The 18,937-nt window shown below is 33.4% G+C and overlaps 1 protein-coding gene across 8 annotated transcripts; it reads left to right on the plus strand.

The window, feature by feature from the left end:
* Nucleotides 1-812: 812 nt before the first annotated feature.
* LOC114401563 (serine/threonine-protein kinase STY46-like) lies at nt 813-17,098 on the plus strand. 8 transcript variants are annotated; one of them, XM_028364094.1, is made up of 16 exons: nt 814-1,179; nt 1,553-1,667; nt 2,858-2,958; nt 3,134-3,253; nt 3,678-3,732; nt 4,568-4,678; nt 5,052-5,105; nt 5,210-5,385; nt 5,511-5,618; nt 6,634-6,707; nt 6,818-6,993; nt 7,164-7,259; nt 8,239-8,319; nt 8,400-8,453; nt 8,585-8,719; nt 16,819-17,096. In XM_028364094.1, exons 1-16 carry the CDS (start codon nt 959-961, stop codon nt 16,984-16,986), a joined length of 1,845 nt encoding a protein of 614 aa, XP_028219895.1. In that variant the 5' UTR covers nt 814-958; the 3' UTR covers nt 16,987-17,096. The 8 variants fall into 8 exon arrangements, with proteins under 8 accessions (XP_028219897.1, XP_028219895.1, XP_028219899.1 ...); XM_028364098.1 differs by lacking the exon at nt 16,819-17,096 and adding an exon at nt 14,911-15,109 and having other exon boundaries at nt 816-1,179; XM_028364099.1 differs by lacking the exon at nt 16,819-17,096 and adding an exon at nt 12,384-12,756 and having other exon boundaries at nt 816-1,179; nt 8,585-8,750.
* Nucleotides 17,099-18,937: the final 1,839 nt, after the last annotated feature.

Genomic DNA, 18,937 nt, shown 5'->3' on the forward strand with positions numbered 1-18,937 from the left:
TACTAAGTTAGCTAATTTTAATTAATGATATCATAAATTTGATTATTATTAAATATAAAAAAAATTGCTCAATAATTTTTAATTAATAATTATAGTTCAAATTTTATTTTTCCAAAGTTACTAACTTTAACCTAATCAAATCCAATAATTTATAACAATAAAAAGAAAAAAAACTCAAATAATTATGTCAGATCTTGGGTCCTCCTTCTGATTATATATTTCACAAATGTTGATTAGTATTATTAAAACATCGAATAAGAAATTATTTTTTATTAACATGCATAAAATTATACTATTTATGATTTTTTAAATATTTTTCTATAATTTTCACAGTAAATATATATATATATTATCATTCAAGGGTTAACAATATCCGGTATATAGTTAAGAAATCACATTTGACCCCGTAATACGTGTATCTGATTCGTCATTCGTGCGCTAAATAAAAGGCTATGATTCCCTGAGCTGCAAGTTATATCTTCATCATTCCGCCATCACACAACTCCAAAACACATGCATGTTACACATCACATAATAACAAAGAAGATGTTAGGGGCATAAAAGAAAAAGAGACTAGCATTCATTGTACATACTAACAACATACACATGTAACATGTTTCCCATAAAAAAAACAAAATTATCAGGATAGAGAGAGAAGAGATAAAGATATTTGAAGAAAAAAAGGAAGAGACCTCAATAATTATTATTATTTTATCAATACCATAAATAAAAAACACTTTTTATTTTACTTTGAATAATTTTCAAATTCTGCGTATTGGTTCCAATTTCCATAATCCATAATCCATATATTCCATATTTGTGTTGTGTGCGTAGATTACAACAAACCCAGCTCCACATACTCTCTCCGTCCCTCACAATAAAAGCACCACTAAACACTACGCGTTGTTGTTTCATGTGAAAGCAAAGAGCGAAACGCATCGCACTTTATCGTCGTTCGATGCTGACGGAGGGAAACAACAGCAGCTGCGGCAGCGGCAGCGGAGTGCAGCACCATACGACGTCGTCCTCGTCCTCGCCGGCGCAGAGCCGGCTACAGCGGCAGAAGCTGGAAGTATACAATGAGATTCTTCGCCGCTTGAAAGATTCCGGCAACGAAGAAGCCATGCAACCTGGCTTCCACGATCAGCTTTGGGCTCACTTTAATCGACTCCCTACGTGGTCATTTTCCTCGCATTACACTACGTTGATTAATCCTCTATAGCATTTTTATATATATACGTCTTTCTTTTTTGAAATATAAATCTCATTTACTTCATCGTTTTTTTTTAATTTATCGGAATCCTTTTTTCTTTCTTTTGGTCGAGTTTGTTAATGTGAGGTTTTGGCAGTAGATTGATTGGATTTCGTTTGAAGCGTGAACATACGCAGTAGAATTAACCATTCGTACTTGTCTTGAATCCGTGTGTACGGAAGTACGGAAGATCTTTGATTTTAATGAACGTTTGTTGTGATTGAGATTTTTTTGTTTGGTCGATTAGGTTTGTGATTTTTGGATTTTTGGAGAGAAATTTGAGGGTGTTCTGTAATGCAGGTATGCGCTGGATGTGAATGTGGAAAGAGCCGCAGATGTTCTTATGCACAAGAGATTGCTGCATTTGGCGCATGATCCTGCTAATAGGCCTTCAATTGAAGTTCGATTAGTTCAGGTGACCTAACCCTTGTTTGTTATGGGCGCCCACTGGTGTATTATTCTTCATGCTGTTAACTCATCTCCTTGCAGCATTGTTGTTTTGCTGTGCTTTTTTGACTTCTCAATTTGTCATTTGCAAGTGGGTCATTTTGTTCCTGGCGGAGGATAACTATATAAAATGTACATGTTGCAATTAGGCGGGAATTGCATGTTTATATGAATACGCTTTAACAAATAGAATACATTATTAAAATCAAGCTATTGAAGTTCATAGGTGTTGTTGGACACCCTGCATGTGAACAATTATTTATTTATTTATTTATTTTTTTGTGAAATCTTTCTGATCCATTAAAATAGTCTTCTATCTGTCTGGACTCTGGAGGGAGCCATTTTGGTCACATGCAACCGTAAAACAAATATATGCCGTCACCAAAGCTATACTTAACACAATTAGACAAACTTGTTATGATGTTATAGGAGTATGATTTGCTCCCCATAATTCTCTGGGAAACCCCATTGAATTTTCCTGGAATGATTTAAATGTATGTAAGGTTAGGAAAGGAAAATTGGTTTAATTACATCCAATTGTATTTCTCCTTCATATGTGGTCTTTATAACTTGATTATGCATACTGGTGAGAAGGTGAAAATTGAAGAAAAAAATAAAAGATATGATGGTTTAATATGTTAGGGAATTCAATTGTGAAATGCTTGTTTGTACCTGAAATTGCAACTGCTTCCAATTTAAGCATATGGACTATGACATAATTTACAGTTACTTATGTATGATCTATGATGGTCAAGTACTCTGAACTCAGCATTGCTTGATTTTTCCTATTAATCATTGATTGAAGAAATAAAATACTTTGAGTTTCAACAGTTTTGTCTTCATATATAACATCGTGGATGGTTCATTTGAGCCACTCTCTGTATACTATACTAGCAAGAGCAAATTTGTAAAAGTATATTCGGTTAATGTATCATTAGAATGTCAGGTGAATATTTTTTGTAAACACATTAACCTGCATTTGTCTGGTTGAATTGTCCCTTGTTATCAAAATATATTTTTCATACCTATGATTATGTTTTTTCCTACTGTATTCAAGTTCTTCGTATTTTTAATTTTCATATTTTGAGTGTTGTGATTCATATCCTTTACCTCATTCCATGTGGATCATATCATTTCGGTATTGGAATCTTCATGCAGGTTCATCCCACATCCAATGGAAACTCAGCTGACACTTTTGAATCAGATGATCCTGGGATAGAATCTGGACAAAGTTCTTCAAAGTACTCAAGCAGACAGAGGTACTATTTTCTCACTTGTTATATTGATTTCATAAACTTCAAGTAACTTATTGGATGCCATTATCACAAAGCTCAAGAAATGGTTCCGTATAAAGCACTGCTAATTATTCTAGTTAATCAGGGCTGACGTTGGTATTCTTCAATTTAATTTTTCATCATCTTTTTAACGTTTTAGTATACATCCACCTCCTGCATTTGGTTCTTCTCCTAATCTTGAAGCACTGGCTCTTGAAGCAAATAATTCTGAAGACATAGAAGAGGAACAATCTGCACATGCCAATGTTCAATATTCACGGTGAAACTTCTGTTGCAAGCTATTTTTAGAACTAGGCTTGGAAAATGTCTTTGAATGATGACCTAGAATCAAAATTACTTATGCTTTGCTTTTTATATGGGGGTGGATCTGAAGATGTAACCCAACTGGTCTTTGATAAGCTTCCATATTTTTGTTTTTTAATCATGTTATTACTTTTTGACTTTCTTGGGGTTGAGGCGCTGATATTATTATTTGTATCCCTGTCTGATCTTTGCTTATTTCCTTTGGTGAATCATGTAAAATACAAATTTAAGAACTTATCAAGTATGCCTATCTAAACTTGTATGATGTGTGAAACCTTTATAACACTAATATGGTTTATAAAGTTTCGAGTCAAATGTTTTAATTTAATTTTGATGTTTATTTTGAAATGTTAAGCATCTATGTACTAAAAATGATGTAGGCATATGCATGAAATCACCATCTCAACAGATGACAAGCCCAAGCTTCTCAGTCAGGTATTTCATATCCTTCTAATCAAAATATATATAGAGAGAATATATTTGAATGCTATGTGTTGTATTATGGTACAATAGAATCACATTAGGGTATAACAAATCAATAATAAATACATAAGAATAATTAAATCCCTGATTTTTAGTAATAGATATTATAATATTTAACATATATTAAATGTGCTTATCTAACTCCCCTCAAGCTGAAGCTGTTGTATAAGCCAAGCTTGTTATATATGCAGTCAACACAAGAGCCTTTGAGGGATTTAATGAACATGTCAACTAATTGGTCACTAGAGTTGACAAAGTCAGTTGTAATTTCCCCTAAAAGCACATTCTCTCTAACAAAGTGACAACATCTCAATGTGTTTGGTCTCTTCATGGAAGACCGACTTTGGTGCAATGTGAAGGGAAACTTGATTGTCCGTCACAGATATGTTTCACATCTTGGATATCATAGATAAGTTTCATATCTTGGATGTCTCTAAATTTTAACTGTTAGAGAAATTGCCCTAGCACAATAATTAGCTTTGACATTGGATTTAGCAACTTTTGTTTCTTGCTTCTCCATGATATCATATTTCTGCCAATAAAACACAATACCCACAATGGATCTCTTATTTGTTGGTGATCCTATATTAGTCCTACCTTATTCTTAAACAGGTAGCAGAAATTAGGAATGCATTACACTTGGTTTGATAGCCTTTGACTTGGATTGAACAAGCATTTAAGAATAGCCTACACAATCAATCACACCCCTTAAGATAAACTTAATTTGGACTTACTTTGAACCCCATGTGATAAATGAAACATCTGAAAGGTCTGATTCCTTCTGCAGTTAACTGCTTTGCTTTCTGAGATTGGACTGAACATCCAAGAAGCACATGCCTTTTCTACAACTGATGGTTTCTCATTAGATGTGTTTGTTGTTGAAGGATGGCCCCATGAGGTATGCCGATAATCATTCGATATCAATTTTTTGGGATGAATTCATAATGAGTAACCGTATGAGAAGTTTCTTTCCAAATTTTATGTCATTTAACACTTTATTTTGAAAAACATGTTTGAAGGATCCGCATTCATATAAACCATGTTATAGCAACTGTATTTGAGTTCGCAAGCACCAAATTATCAACCACCATGACCAAAACTGATGCTTTCATATTTTAGAAGGCTTTATTTTGTACTTCTTTATTCACCAAAAAAAATGTACTTATCTCATATTCTGGAATACTTTATATTACTTTTTTCCATTACTTCCGTTTAATATTATTATAGGTTCGGCTCATTCAGTGCTGCTTGACTATTTGGTATTTAAACAGGAAACCGAAAAGCTTAAAGCTGCTTTGGAAAGAGGAGTCTTGAAGAAGATTGAGGTAACTTGGGCGGCCCCATATTGTATTTCTGGAATCTAGATGTCAGTTAGAGTCAATTTGACTAATGTTCAGTAAGTGAACTCTTATTTGATTACTGCTTTCAGAGGCAGGTGAAGTCTAGTCCACAATCCGTATCTTCTGTTGACAAGCCCGATCAAGCAAAGATGAAAAGCGAACTGGATTATTTGACAATACCAACTGATGGGACAGATGTTTGGGAAATAGATCCTAAACATTTGAAATATGGAACTCAAATTGCATCTGGGTCATATGGTGAACTGTGAGTACTGAGTACTTAGCTATAAAAAAAATATGCATTCCTTTTTATACTTGCTACTAGATGTTCTCACTGGGTCCAGATATCATTTCAATTTTCAATTAACTGGCTATTTTTAATTAAATCAGATTTAAAGGTGTATATTGTAGCCAGGAAGTGGCCATCAAAGTTCTCAAGGCTGACCATGTAAACTCAGAATTGCAGAGAGAGTTCGCACAGGAAGTCTATATCATGAGGTTTGTTGTATTAAATTTGCACGCTGTAACCATCAGAAGTTTTTCTACCTGTGAGATGGTGAATGTCAAACTTGATTTTGAAAACTATTTAACTGTTGACCATGTCAAAAGTCTTCACATTAAATGGTATAACTTCTTTTTAGTAGGACCAGGGTGAATGAGCAACTAAAACATACAGTTTTTGTAGTGAGTGCATAGTTATTAATCTCGGATAGAAACATGTACCGGTTCACTCTGAAAATGCTAAAGTGGGAAGTGGGGTGACCTCTATTTAAAATGTTATAATACAAAAATAGTAAATTGTATACTACACATAAATACTCAAAACAAAACAATACCCAAAATTAAAGAAATTCATGATGTGATCTTAAAGCATAGGTAATTTTTTGTGGAATATATTACCCCCCAAAAAACCCAAACAAAACAACAGTGTTCCAAGGGTAAAAATGTGTTTTTGAAGGCTATATCATGGTAGCACTGCTAAAGTGCATAAAATCAGTTATTAGGGAATGGGGCCCCAATGGTTGCTATTAATATCTCCTCTGCTATTTGAATCCCATAGCGGTTTAGGGCCACTCTGCTACTCCGCTATAGTGGACTGTTGATTACTGAGTATAAATTAAATAATTGCTCTTGCCATATTTCTATTGTCCTTCAAATAATGATAACTGAAGCAATGTTTTGTGCTTCTTTAGAGTATGTTGGTTTTTCCCCGTTGTGGATTGTAATTCAACATCCCCCATCTTTAGATGTGAAGCTGAGTTTCATAGCCGTTGTGACCAATTTATCAACTTAGAAAGCCCAATTCCTTTCAAATTTAGCATCAACTTCCTTTAGGAAATTTCTGCCTTCAATTTTGATTTTTATGTGAGAACCAGCACCTAAATTTTTGCGATGCTTTAAATTTTGAGACAGGAAAATATGGAAAAAGCAAATTGGTTAAAGTTTAATATTCTCATTTTAAAAAAATAAAATTATGTGTATGCCATATTAAACTCACTAGTGGAACTTGCAGAAAGGTTCGACACAAGAATGTTGTACAATTCATAGGAGCATGTACCAAGCCCCCAGGCTTATGCATAGTAACAGGTGACATCCAATGAATTACTTTATGTTATAGAATAATGGAACAGATGTGATCTTAAAAACGTAACAGTTATCAATCTCGTTGTAATGGTTGTTTCCTTTTCAATTTTCAGAATTTATGTCTGGTGGAAGTGTGTACGACTACCTACATAAGCAGAAGGGCTTTTTTAAATTTCCTACCCTTCTCAAAGTAGCAATTGATGTTTCTAAAGGAATGAACTACTTGCACCAACATAATATAATCCATAGAGACTTGAAGGCTGCCAACCTTTTGATGGATGAAAATTGTGTACGATGTTTCCTTTATCTGTTGTTTTTTAAAAGTACTTAATCTGATGCAATTCTTTTTCTGGTCCCCCCCCCCAATCACTAACATAATATAGCACATGTGTGGCTAAATGCAGTGAATACTATCAACATGCATACAGAACTGAAAGTAGTGTATTTGTTCCATTGCAGACTGTAAAGGTCGCTGATTTTGGGGTTGCTAGAGTTAAAGCTCAATCTGGTGTCATGACTGCAGAAACTGGAACATATCGATGGATGGCTCCTGAGGTATTTGATCTTCTCATGTTACCGCCATCAAGTTGTTCAAATAGTTTCGATGATATTGTTTAGCTTTTCAACATCTGTTGTCTGTTTTCTTGTTATATTCTCATATGCAAGGGTAAGGCTGCGTACAATATCCCTCCCCCATACCTTCGCATAGCGAAGAGCCTCTGGACAATGGAGTACGCTAGTTTTTTATTCCCATAGGAGTTTGCACTTTTTTAATTGGTTTTTTCAACCTAAATAGATGTCTAGTGTTTATCTTATTTTAATGTTTGATGAATTTTGTGAACCTGTCGTTCTGGAAATTTATAACAAATGAAATTGATGACATTCCTCTAGCTAAGTGTCCAGTCATATGTGGTCATATTTACTGTAGCTAAGTGTGTGTGTATTTTTTTTTTCTGGATCGACAAATGTTAGTTATTAATTGTTAGTTTTTTTGTTAGGAGAGGAGATCAAACCCGTGACCTTTCCCCCTTCCCTTTTTCCTTAATCAGCCAACCGACCTTATATCTCCACTGTAGCTTAGTATATTGCATTCATCATATCCTAAACTGATATGAAGGGTTTGGCTTCGACTTTCTATATTGTCTTTCCCCTTTCACTTTATGCACCAAATTTTATGAGATTAGGTTGTACCAATGCATTTAGTATGAGAAAAAGAATTACTGCTGCATTATATTTCAGAATAACAATTAAGGTTGAGTTCGGTAGAAAATGTTCAGTTTAAACATGGGGCAAAATGATATAGTATTAACTCTTTTAGTATCTGGGGAAATGTAGTGTAGTAAATAAAATGTTCATTGCTGTTTTTCTTGCTGGAAGATTTGAAGGTTTGATGAATCTCAACCCCTGATTGTTAGTACTAGCCCACTAAATTATGCTGTTTAATAGTGTTCCTTTTCTTGTATAAATATTTTCTGGTGGCTAAGATAGATGGGAGATATAACTCATTGTCATCCATGATTTCTTTGTATTGAAGGTTATAGAACACAAGCCGTATGATCACAAGGCTGATGTATTTAGTTTTGGAATTGTTTTATGGGAGTTGCTCACCGGAAAGGTATTTCTTATTTGTAACACCTTATGAGTCTTACAGTATTAGTTTTCCTCTCATGTAAATTAGTGTGTTTTTTTTGCCAGCTTCCATACGAATATTTAACCCCCCTACAGGCAGCTATAGGAGTGGTTCAAAAGGTATTTTTTTTTTCTTAAACATCACAGTAGAGTAAGCTACAAATTTTGAGGAAAACGGTTTATGTGATTAAATGGAAATGTGTATCTACAGATACTAATTTTTTCTTATCAAAACTTTAAATGGATTTCAGGGTTTACGACCCACCATCCCCAAGAACACTCATCCGAAGTATGTTGAGCTTCTTGAGAGGTCTTGGCAGCAAGATCCAACATTGAGGCCCGATTTCTCCGAAATTATCGAGATCCTGCAGCAGTTAGCAAAGGAGGTATAACAAGGTTACATTTATGTTTTTTGGGGTACGGAAGATTACTTTTATGTTAATGTATGTGTGTTATTTTCTTTTTTTTTACTCTTTACCCGACATACATATTTATATAATATCATACATGAAAATTTAAAATTAATTAAAATGATTTTATTCAATAAACATAAAGGAACTCATATAAGCAAAATATTCACATTTGTGTTAATCACTAAATTAAAAAGTTATCAAATAAGGATATGAAAATACTTTTGGTCCAAAACAAGTCATCCAATTTTTTTACAAAAGGAAACAAGTTATAAAGTAGCATATTTAGAACATTATGCAAGTAATACAAAAACTAATGTTTCAATGTTATATCCTATTAGAGCATTGTGTTATAACGTTCTCTAGCATGAGGTTCTCTATAGCACCTAATCATCTGCTCTTACGAACACAAAGTTTGATATCATCACAGGATCCAAACACAAACAACACACAAAGAATGAATTATCACATTCCTAACTAATAAAGAGAAATGAAACAACATGAATATGCATTTCATATAAATGAGTTACAACTTACTTAAACACAACTCACATTATTTCACCACTTATCACGTGACATCACATCTCAACACTCACATCTCACATATTTTCACATCATTCACGTACTCAAAGATCAAAACATAATATCACTCAATCAATTAATATCGATCAATACACAAATGTTATGCAACAAATATACTAAGACTCAATCTTATATGCAATGTGATATTATGTCAGTGAAAAATCTCGTCAAGCGCCTAGGAGTACATAACAAGACAGACCACACACTGGTAAGTCAAGTCACTTTCATTAAGTAAAATCATAGGGAGACCAGTCAGGGTCACTCTGTTTTGCAAGAACGCTCTAACCATATAGGATCAACATAGGCTATAAGGAACATTCAAACCAAGTGTATTTACCCCTAAGGCTTACACTCTGAAGAGTCTGTCAAGGTTTCTCCCTCCTGATTTAGATTCAACTCAGAAAACCTTTTGGTGCACAAACTCTATCATGAATAATTCCTCAACTGTTCTCGAAATAATTTTAACTCGTCGCCCTTAAAGGGTCTTACTGTCGTGTGATTCTATAGTTCATAGCTCACAATTCAATGTACACAACATCTCAATACACATGTGTAGTATCACAATTTAGCACATGTTCAACTTGTCACTTACACATAGTTCATCACACATTCATAATCCCAAGACAACACGTTATCACGCCTCATGCATTATGTACATGTCACATAATAATAATATTAATATGTTATGTTCATATGATTAAATCTCTCAAACAATTTCACATAATCATATCAAAATCAAAGGAATCAAAATCATAGGTCAAAAACATGAAAACACAGAGCATTCAACTTTATCAACCAATTCGCAAAAGGGAATCAGTTGACCCGTCAAACAAAACAATCTCGTAATTATAATCATAAAGGAAGAATCACAATACAATAAACATCCCAAAATAAATCCAAATTTGATCCTTTAAGGATCTCTACACATGTTCATTCTAACCCAAATTGCGATAAACTCATCCCTTACCTCTAAGTGGGCTCTAGAAGTTCCCTAAGATTTCTCAAGTTTTTCTTCGGGTTGCTCTGCTAGAGTTTCCAAGCAATAGTGAGAATGAGAAAGGATTGGAGCCTCCATTTCACTGTCTTCGTGTAAGGGACATTTCTTCTACCACAAATATAATTTTGCAAATCCCAACGGTGGTGATGAGAAAAAATGAGTTTCAAACCAGGTGTTCAAATTTCACGATGATCTAACGGCTAAAAAGTCCGAAATCGTAATTTTACTGGGATAGGTTTAGGTGTATCTGGGAAAAAGAGTTACGTGCGAGAAACATTTCTCTTACATAAACATTATTTCGCAAATCTCAACGGTGGGGATGTGCGAGGATGAGATCCGAACTTGGTGTTCAAATTTCACGACAATCTAACAGTTAGAGGATTCGGGATCGTAGGTTTACTGGAGCGAGTCTGAGTGTATGCAGAAAAAAGAGAGGGTTTTAAGAGAGAGGAGAGAAAACAAATTTGAGAGGAAGAAAGAGCGTAGAGACGTATCATAAATGTAAAAACTAACCTAATATGTTTCTCTTTATAGTTAGGGTATTCTGAACCTATTATTTACTTTATTTTTCTTTATTTTATAAAAAAAGGAAATCAATTTTACTCTATCAAATGAATAAATAAAAATATTTTTTTTTATTTTCTAGGAATATTTTTTTTATTTACCATAAAATCATTATTTTAATTTATAAAATTATTTCTCCTTATTTATTTAATTACAAAAATTTCATGATTTTCTTAAAATTGTTTATTTTTAAATAAAATTCTTTTTAATTTATTTAAAAAAATGTGATGTTACAGTGAGTACTAAGGCGACATTGTATTTAACATGATAGGGAACATAGTCATTTTGAATCAGTGGAAGGTTGGGGTTCAATCATTTTTATTTTGGCCCCTAAAGAAAGAAATTGGCCATAAGGTTGTCCTTCAATCTTAAACATAATTGTCATTTTGGTGGTTCCTATGTTAACTACAATTAAACTAATAGAAATGCATGAAGCATGGAAGCAATGTTGCTCCATGTTTTAGGTCAAAATTGTTTCCCTCTTCACTGTTTGATTGGTGTTTTGATAAGTTTAGCATTGATAATGGGAATAATCACTAGGAGAAGGCTGGCATGGTCGTAGAAACAAACAGGAGTGGATGAGGGTTGGAATTGAGGAGGACAAAAGACTATGCGTTGGATTGGGTCAGGAGGGAGATGAAGGAGAGACCCAAGAGAGGGTGGGCTGATTCTTGTTCTTCTCCTGGATATGCTAGAAACACTGGCGTTGTGCAAGTGCCAAAGGTGGAGGCTTGATGAAATCGAGGAAGAGGCTGGAGGCAAAGGTGTGGTGGAAGGGAAAAGTTTTGTGGGGAGCTTCTCAAGAAGAGTAAAATGAAGGATCCTTGTTTGCGGTGGGGAATTATGCTAGCATAAAGACGAGAATGTTGCTTATAAAGCAACAACACCTTTCATGTTTGAACTGTTGCAGTGTCACAGTTTTTGACCACGATACGACTCTAACCCTGCACATGTTGTACACTCTATTAAATGTCTAATTATTATTTATTTATTTGGTTTTGAGTTTGGACACCAGAGATTTGAACATGACAAAGGTTACCCAAAGCATCAGAGTGACGAGAAGGAAACTAAGAAGGATATTGCAGGAAATTGTTAAAAGAGATTTTATGATAAATAATATCTCTAAAAATTTGGTCTTTAACTGAGTTGAATGGAGTTGTGATTCATGTAGTTGAATTCACTTAACGGAACAATCCGACAAATCTTTGTTGTTTGATTTGGACACTTGAGCTAATACTTCCATATAATATAGATAGACACTTACAAAATATTATTCCAAAAAATATTTTTTTTTAGAGAATTTAGGTTGAAATAGAATCAAAAATATTAAAAATTAGTGTCTCATTATTTTTTTTGCTAGGGTTATTATCTTAGAAGAGAGCATATTGAATTTGATTGGTATTGTCGGTGGTTAATACCTCGAATTTGTTATGTGCTAGATACAAGAGAGCATAATATTTTGATCATGACATGGATAACACTTTGTATGTGGAACAGGTTGGAGATGGAGAGGAGCGACACAAGGATAAATATGGAGGACTTCTGTCTGTCCTTAGACGAGGACATCACTAAAAGGTTTCTTTGAATAGATAATATCTGTTGCAACCTAACCTGTGATGGGACGACGAAAGAAAATAAAAGAGATTGGTTTTCTAAGAAGAAAATGAGAGGGAGTTGCCATCAATGTTTATTTAAGGGAAACGTTAGAAAAATAATAAAAAAAGGTATGCGATCTTTGAAAAGAAAAGATTCGGGAATTGTTTACACATAGGGTAGGTGCTATCACCCACACACTCGTCACAAAGAACAACAACCTTTAAAGTCTTTAATCGAGTGTGCAATAAAAATAACGTGACTTTAAAATTTTTTATTTTCCCAAGAGCGGTGAATTTTTCTTTGTGTTTTTGTTGTTTTTTTTTAATCGACAAGGGTATTATCCTTGTTCCTACGTATCCCCAGTTGCAATGAGGAAATCAGACTTACGTAATTCATTAGGTTATTTGGTTTTGTTTATTGGTCGAATATCCTTCGTATCCACCTATTGTGAATATGATGAATATCTTTGAGTGCGTGAGGCGAGTTCGAGACCCAACATCGTGTGCTATGAAAACAAGATGCTATGGGAGAATTACTAGGCTAGTCCAAGACTTAGCGTGACAATATTCGGCAACGACACTAGAAACTTGTTAGACTTTTGGCAAGCATATCAATTGTCGTTGTAGGTTTCACGTTTATAAAAGATTTCATCTCCACAGGGACTTGAGTTTGCTTAATTTATTCGGATAAAGATTATCAGTTCAATAGTTATGTACAAATTTAATCGAATGTCATTGGTTTTGGTTTGATTATCTAAAGATAACTTAAAGTAAAAGAATAGTAAAAATAACAAAATCACGGGAATAACGAAAATATGGAAATAACAAAAATACAAAAATAACATAATTTAGTGCATAAGAAAATACATAAATTACGAAAACGACTTAAATTAATTCAACAAAACATAAGATTAGATTTCATTGTTCATACCTTTAGTATCTTGATAAGATTAACATATATAAATCATTTTTTAACATTACTAATGCACACAAAGTTATCCCAAGTCAATTCCTTGCACTTGGAACTTAAGAGTATTTACTAAATATCGATCCCTTGCATATGAAGTAAATACCCCAACATTATAATTATATTCTCGTATTTTTTGCGATTAAGATGTTATGCTCTATTCCTAGAAATGTAATGCAAAGAGTAAAATCATTCGGTTCAAATTCTAAGATTACTTTTCAGTCTCTCTACAAATTCTATTTCATGACACTAGTGATCAAATAGAATCAAACATTAGGAGTAGAATGAAATTATCAATAATGAGTAGAAAAGATTAATACATATATAATATTAAAAGGGACACACAAGGGTACAAAGATTACATCTAATCCTTAAGAAAAACTAACCGATCATTGCATATGACACAAGACTAACAACAGAAACGACGAACAAAGTGATCTACGGTCACAACTCTGCAGCGCCTCGGTTCCACTTATCCTCTTCTTCTTCTTCTGTATTTTCTCTATGGTTTTTAGGCTGCTGGACCTTTTTTTTCTTCTTCAAACATGCATGGCTATTTATAGAAAACAACCATTGAGTGGAGGGAAATTCGCCCAGGCGAGTTGCTTGCTTAATGGTGACGATATCTACTTGCCCAAGCGAGTTATTTGTTTAGGGTTGAAGTTACATCTTAGCCTAGGTGAGCTGGATACTAGCCTAGGCGAATTTAGGGTCAGAAATCTTCATGAAAATAACATTTTGTCCTTCCTTGTGGCTTTGTTTCTGGATCTACCAAACAACCATCAAAACCTGAGTGACCCCTTGGCCTTGCGTTGTAACTGGTGTCAAATGCTGCAATTTATTGGTTCCCTTTTTCCTTCTCTATAACTTACTCCGTTCTTAATTTATTGCGTTCCTTTTTTTCTATCTCTATCTCTATGTTTTTTTTTCTTTTGTTGACTTCTCTACCTCTTCGTATAAAAGTTACAAATAACAATATACATATTTTATTTTTTCTTTTTACCACTAGCAATGATAAAAGCATTATACCCAGATGAAATTAGGGTCTGACAATGTCCATAGCATGGTCATAGGTTGGATTAATCACAACACAAGGGCCATTTCCCGTTTGTTTCTAAATTTTCGTATACATTTATCTTCACATTATCTGGTTGCTTTTTATGATAGATTTGTCATGATTTAAGCATTTTGAAAATATGATCAATTGCCCATTTCTTCGTGTTTTACAACCTTTATTTATATCTGTAAAAAAGTTGTTAATGGTATTCGTAGCATCAATAATCCTATATCCCATCAAAATATTATGTTAAGTATAATTGTTTATATTGTTTTTTTTTTCTAAATCAATGGATTATGCAATTATTGCATATGACACACGCCGTTGGTTTCCCTAATCACATGGACCATGCTAGTAAACCTTTCTAGAGGTACAAGATAATTTAGGTAGCAAAGTATATTGCAGCTAACTTGAGCTCGCCGAAATGGGAAGAGACTCTGAATATGCAGTTGAAGGAATAGGCTGATGCGCTAGAGATATGGAATTGTTGATTACTGGATACAAAGAGCCGAGGACCTATTGCAGTGTAGTTGCATCTCCCATATAAGTCAAATGAAATAAGAGCTTGTTGATTTGGTTAAAGCTTGAGCATTCATAATTTAGGTCGAATGCTTGGGAATCATAAATAAGTTGTGGGCTAGCTAGCCTATTGAATGACATTATTTGTACTATTTGTGTAATTTTTTTATTAAATTATTATTTATTATTAAAAATTTACGATAAATTTGGATCAGAACGAAGTACTTGAGTAATTTGGTAATTTTCACAAAACTGGTGGTTGATCACGATACATAAGTTGTCTGACATTAAATTTGTTTGGTTGAACTTGGTTGTCATTTCGCCACGTTCAAACAATTCTCATCTTTTTGGAAATCACGACACACGTGGTTTCATGTACATCACACAAGTTCCTTCTCATTTGACCATATAACAATAAAGCCACGATCTTTGCTTCTCATTTGTTGGTGGGTGTTGCTTTGGGCACCCAACATTTTTGTAGGGACACCCAACAACCAAGATGAGAGAACTCAAATGCCCTTCACCTTTTCTCTATAAATAAAAGCAAGTGACTCGTTCGTACGAGTCATTGTTCATTATCGTTTACGCTTCTCCTCTCCTTCGTTGATGCTTTTTCTTCCTTGCTTCTTCTTCGCTCCCTATTCTCTGCTATTCATTGTCTTTCGCTTCGAGGGGGTTTGTGATCTTCTCCATTTGCGCAACAAGCTTTTTCTTCTTCTTCGTTGTGGTTTCTCACCTTCTTCTCCATTCATTGGCATGACACATTTCTATTCTCCTTCGAGGTAAGTTGTTCTCTATCATTTTTTATTTGTTTGTGCATTGTTTTGTTTGAATCATTGCATTTTGGTTGTTGGTTGTCAACGACGGTAGCTATTTTTGCATTTTTTTCGGTGACTGCATGAAAATGACATTTTTTTAACTGTTGGACATACATAATTCGTATGACCCATTAGATTACTGATCTGTATGGTTCATATGGATATGAACCATACACATCAATAATCCATATGGCATTTTAAAAAAATTCTATATTTATATTTCTGATTTATTTTTGAATTTGTTTTGTAATGTAATTTTTTGTGTATATTAGCACTAGTTTTAGCAATTTTATATGTATTGATTTAGTGATATAAAAACAACACAAAAAAATTAGTTTAGTAATTAGATTGATAAAAAAATTATAATAAATATAAACAAATTTGGAAATAGCAATATTGTAATATTGAATTTTTTTAACTTTTAAAAAATACTGAAATCAATATTTAAAAGATATTAAATTTGTTGGTTTTAAAACATATTGAAACCAAAATTTAAAATGATTTAAATTTTTTAATTTTAAAAAAATGTTGAAAGCAAAATTTATAACATATTAAAAATATTCGTTTTAAAAAATGATTGAAACCAAATTTTAAAATATTTTAAATTTGTTGTTTTTTTAAAATTATTCAAACCAATATTAGAAAGATATTAAATTTTTTAGTTTTAGAAAATATTGAAACCAAAAGTTAAAATAATTAAAATACTATTAGTTTTAAAAAATTGTTGAAACCGAAATTTAAAATATATTAAATTTGTTAGTTTTAAAAAATTGTTGAAACCAATATTTAAAAGATATTAAATTTGTTAGTCTTAAAAAATGATTGAAAACAAAATTTTAAATATTTTAAAATTGTTAGTTTTAAAAAATTGTTGAAACAAAATTTTAAAATATTTTTATATTGTTAGTTTTAAAAAATTGTTGAAACCAAAATTTAAAATATATTAATTTTGTTAGTTTTAAATTTTTTTTTGCAGATAATAGTTAGAATTAGAGGTCTCGAACAAGATTTAGACCGAGGAATAGGAGAAGCCCTTGGGAGGAGAGAGACCACTGATGATGATAATGATGCCCCGAGCGGCGAAGGCCTACCGCATATGCCCGTAGGTAGGGACAAGAGACCCATATTATTTAAGTTAATGTAATGTAATGTTTAAATTGGTGTCTTTTAGCTAATAGAACTTGATGTTTGTTATTTTCAAAGTACTTATTTATGTCCTAACTTTTTAAAGTTATCTTAACAAAGCAACATAATTAGTGGAAATAACATGCATAATGTAACAAAATGTCAACAAAATAATTATTTACAGAAACGTTAGTGGAAATAACATATCTTATGTTCATTTTTCACTTAAATCAACAAATTCGATTTTCAGCCTTGACAAATTTGTGTAACGTTGCATTCTACCTATGTATGGGATGGGTCACTACTTTGCTTGATAATGATAATATGTATTCCACAACGCCAATGGTGATAAAGGACAATGGTCTTATAAAAAACCTGTTACATAACCACAAACAATTCAATATAAAATAACCAATAACATTGTCAACATTTATACTAACATAATTATTATGCAATTACCTGAACAAAATGATTTTCATACACATAACCAATGCATATTACGCGATGCATAGAAAAATCTGGTGGTGGTTGACTTCTAAGAGGAAAAAATGTCATACTTTGTTGTGATGAAAGAGAAACAACGATCACGTTGTATAGTGAAACAATGACATATCCCATATTCGTAATATTCATCCACTTGTCTATGATAACTACATGTAACAAACAACAAATAGAGGTTACTTAAATGTTATTTTAAGAAAAAGTGACATAACAATAAATTTACGCATCATAGATAATCCATCAACAAGTAGGAAACACTTTAATTCCTCAAATCTCTCTATGCCACCAAGCAGGTTGATATATTCTTCCGATCAGCTAGTGAGTTTGTTTCGCCCCCGTACTACTTGTTAAAATTGGTGATGCGAAATCTAACCGACAAGTGTACCGAGTCGTGCAAGTAATAATAAAACGGTAAGAACCGAATATCGAACTCAGGAAACTTGTTTTATTTGGTAAAGCATCATTCGATAGGTAGACATGTGTGTAAAGAATTGATTGTCATGAATTAAAAACAAATGTGATTTCTATTCTAATTGAAAACAATAAATATGAGCAAGTGGATGCAAAAACAGATATGTAAAAGCGTTGGGTCCTCCTACTGAGATACTTGATGCAATTAAAAGTATTTCTCTACTTAAGGTTATTTTTGTGTTCTATGCTGAAGGCTATAATACCAAACACCGATGTCTCGTGAGTTTGGATTAATTCAAATTAAGCTTCGTTCTCAGACGTCTCTTGTTGAACATAGCCTAACTGAACAACATTACGACTACAACATAGTAAAAACTAAATTACCGCACTTCGTGTCCAGACATACGATAACTTAGCCCTGTCCTATCTAGTTCTAAGGATGCAATACATTTTTCAATCCTAAAGCTCCTAAGAACACATACAAATGGGTGATCAAGCCACAAGCATGCGATAATAAAGCACAGATAAAAATAATGAACACATAAGACAACTTTAAATAGATAGGATAAGAGTTTACATCAAGTACTTAGCAGAATTCCCCAACAATGGGTTTAGCCTTCCATCACAAGGAAGCACCTTTTACAAGCAGGATAAGGGTTTGAGAGCAACTCACAGATACGCAGTGGGGAAGATGTCTCCTCCACCTCTAAGGACCAAAAACTCACTCAAAAACCTAGAATCTACCTAAAAGCTAAGGTTTTTGCTCCCTTGCTCTGTTCTACGTCTCTATTCTCTGTTTTTCTCTATTCTCCACCAAGCTCTTCTCTCTTCTTTCACTCCAGGCTTTAAAAAGGCCTTTCTGACCTCAACGTTGCGCTTAGCGCCATTTTTGCACTTAGTGCGAGTAAGTGAACATACGTTGAGCGAGCTGGGCGCGATTAGCGCAGGAAGAGACAAACGTCTCACTGAGCGAACTGATGATGCGCTGAGCGAGAAGATGCTTCTCAGATTCTTCTATAGATTCTCCCAACTCGCTAAGCGGGTTGAGTGTCTCGCTT

The sequence above is a fragment of the Glycine soja genome, chromosome 20 (genome assembly GCF_004193775.1).
Source record: "Glycine soja cultivar W05 chromosome 20, ASM419377v2, whole genome shotgun sequence".
Lineage (NCBI taxonomy): Eukaryota > Viridiplantae > Streptophyta > Magnoliopsida > Fabales > Fabaceae > Glycine > Glycine soja.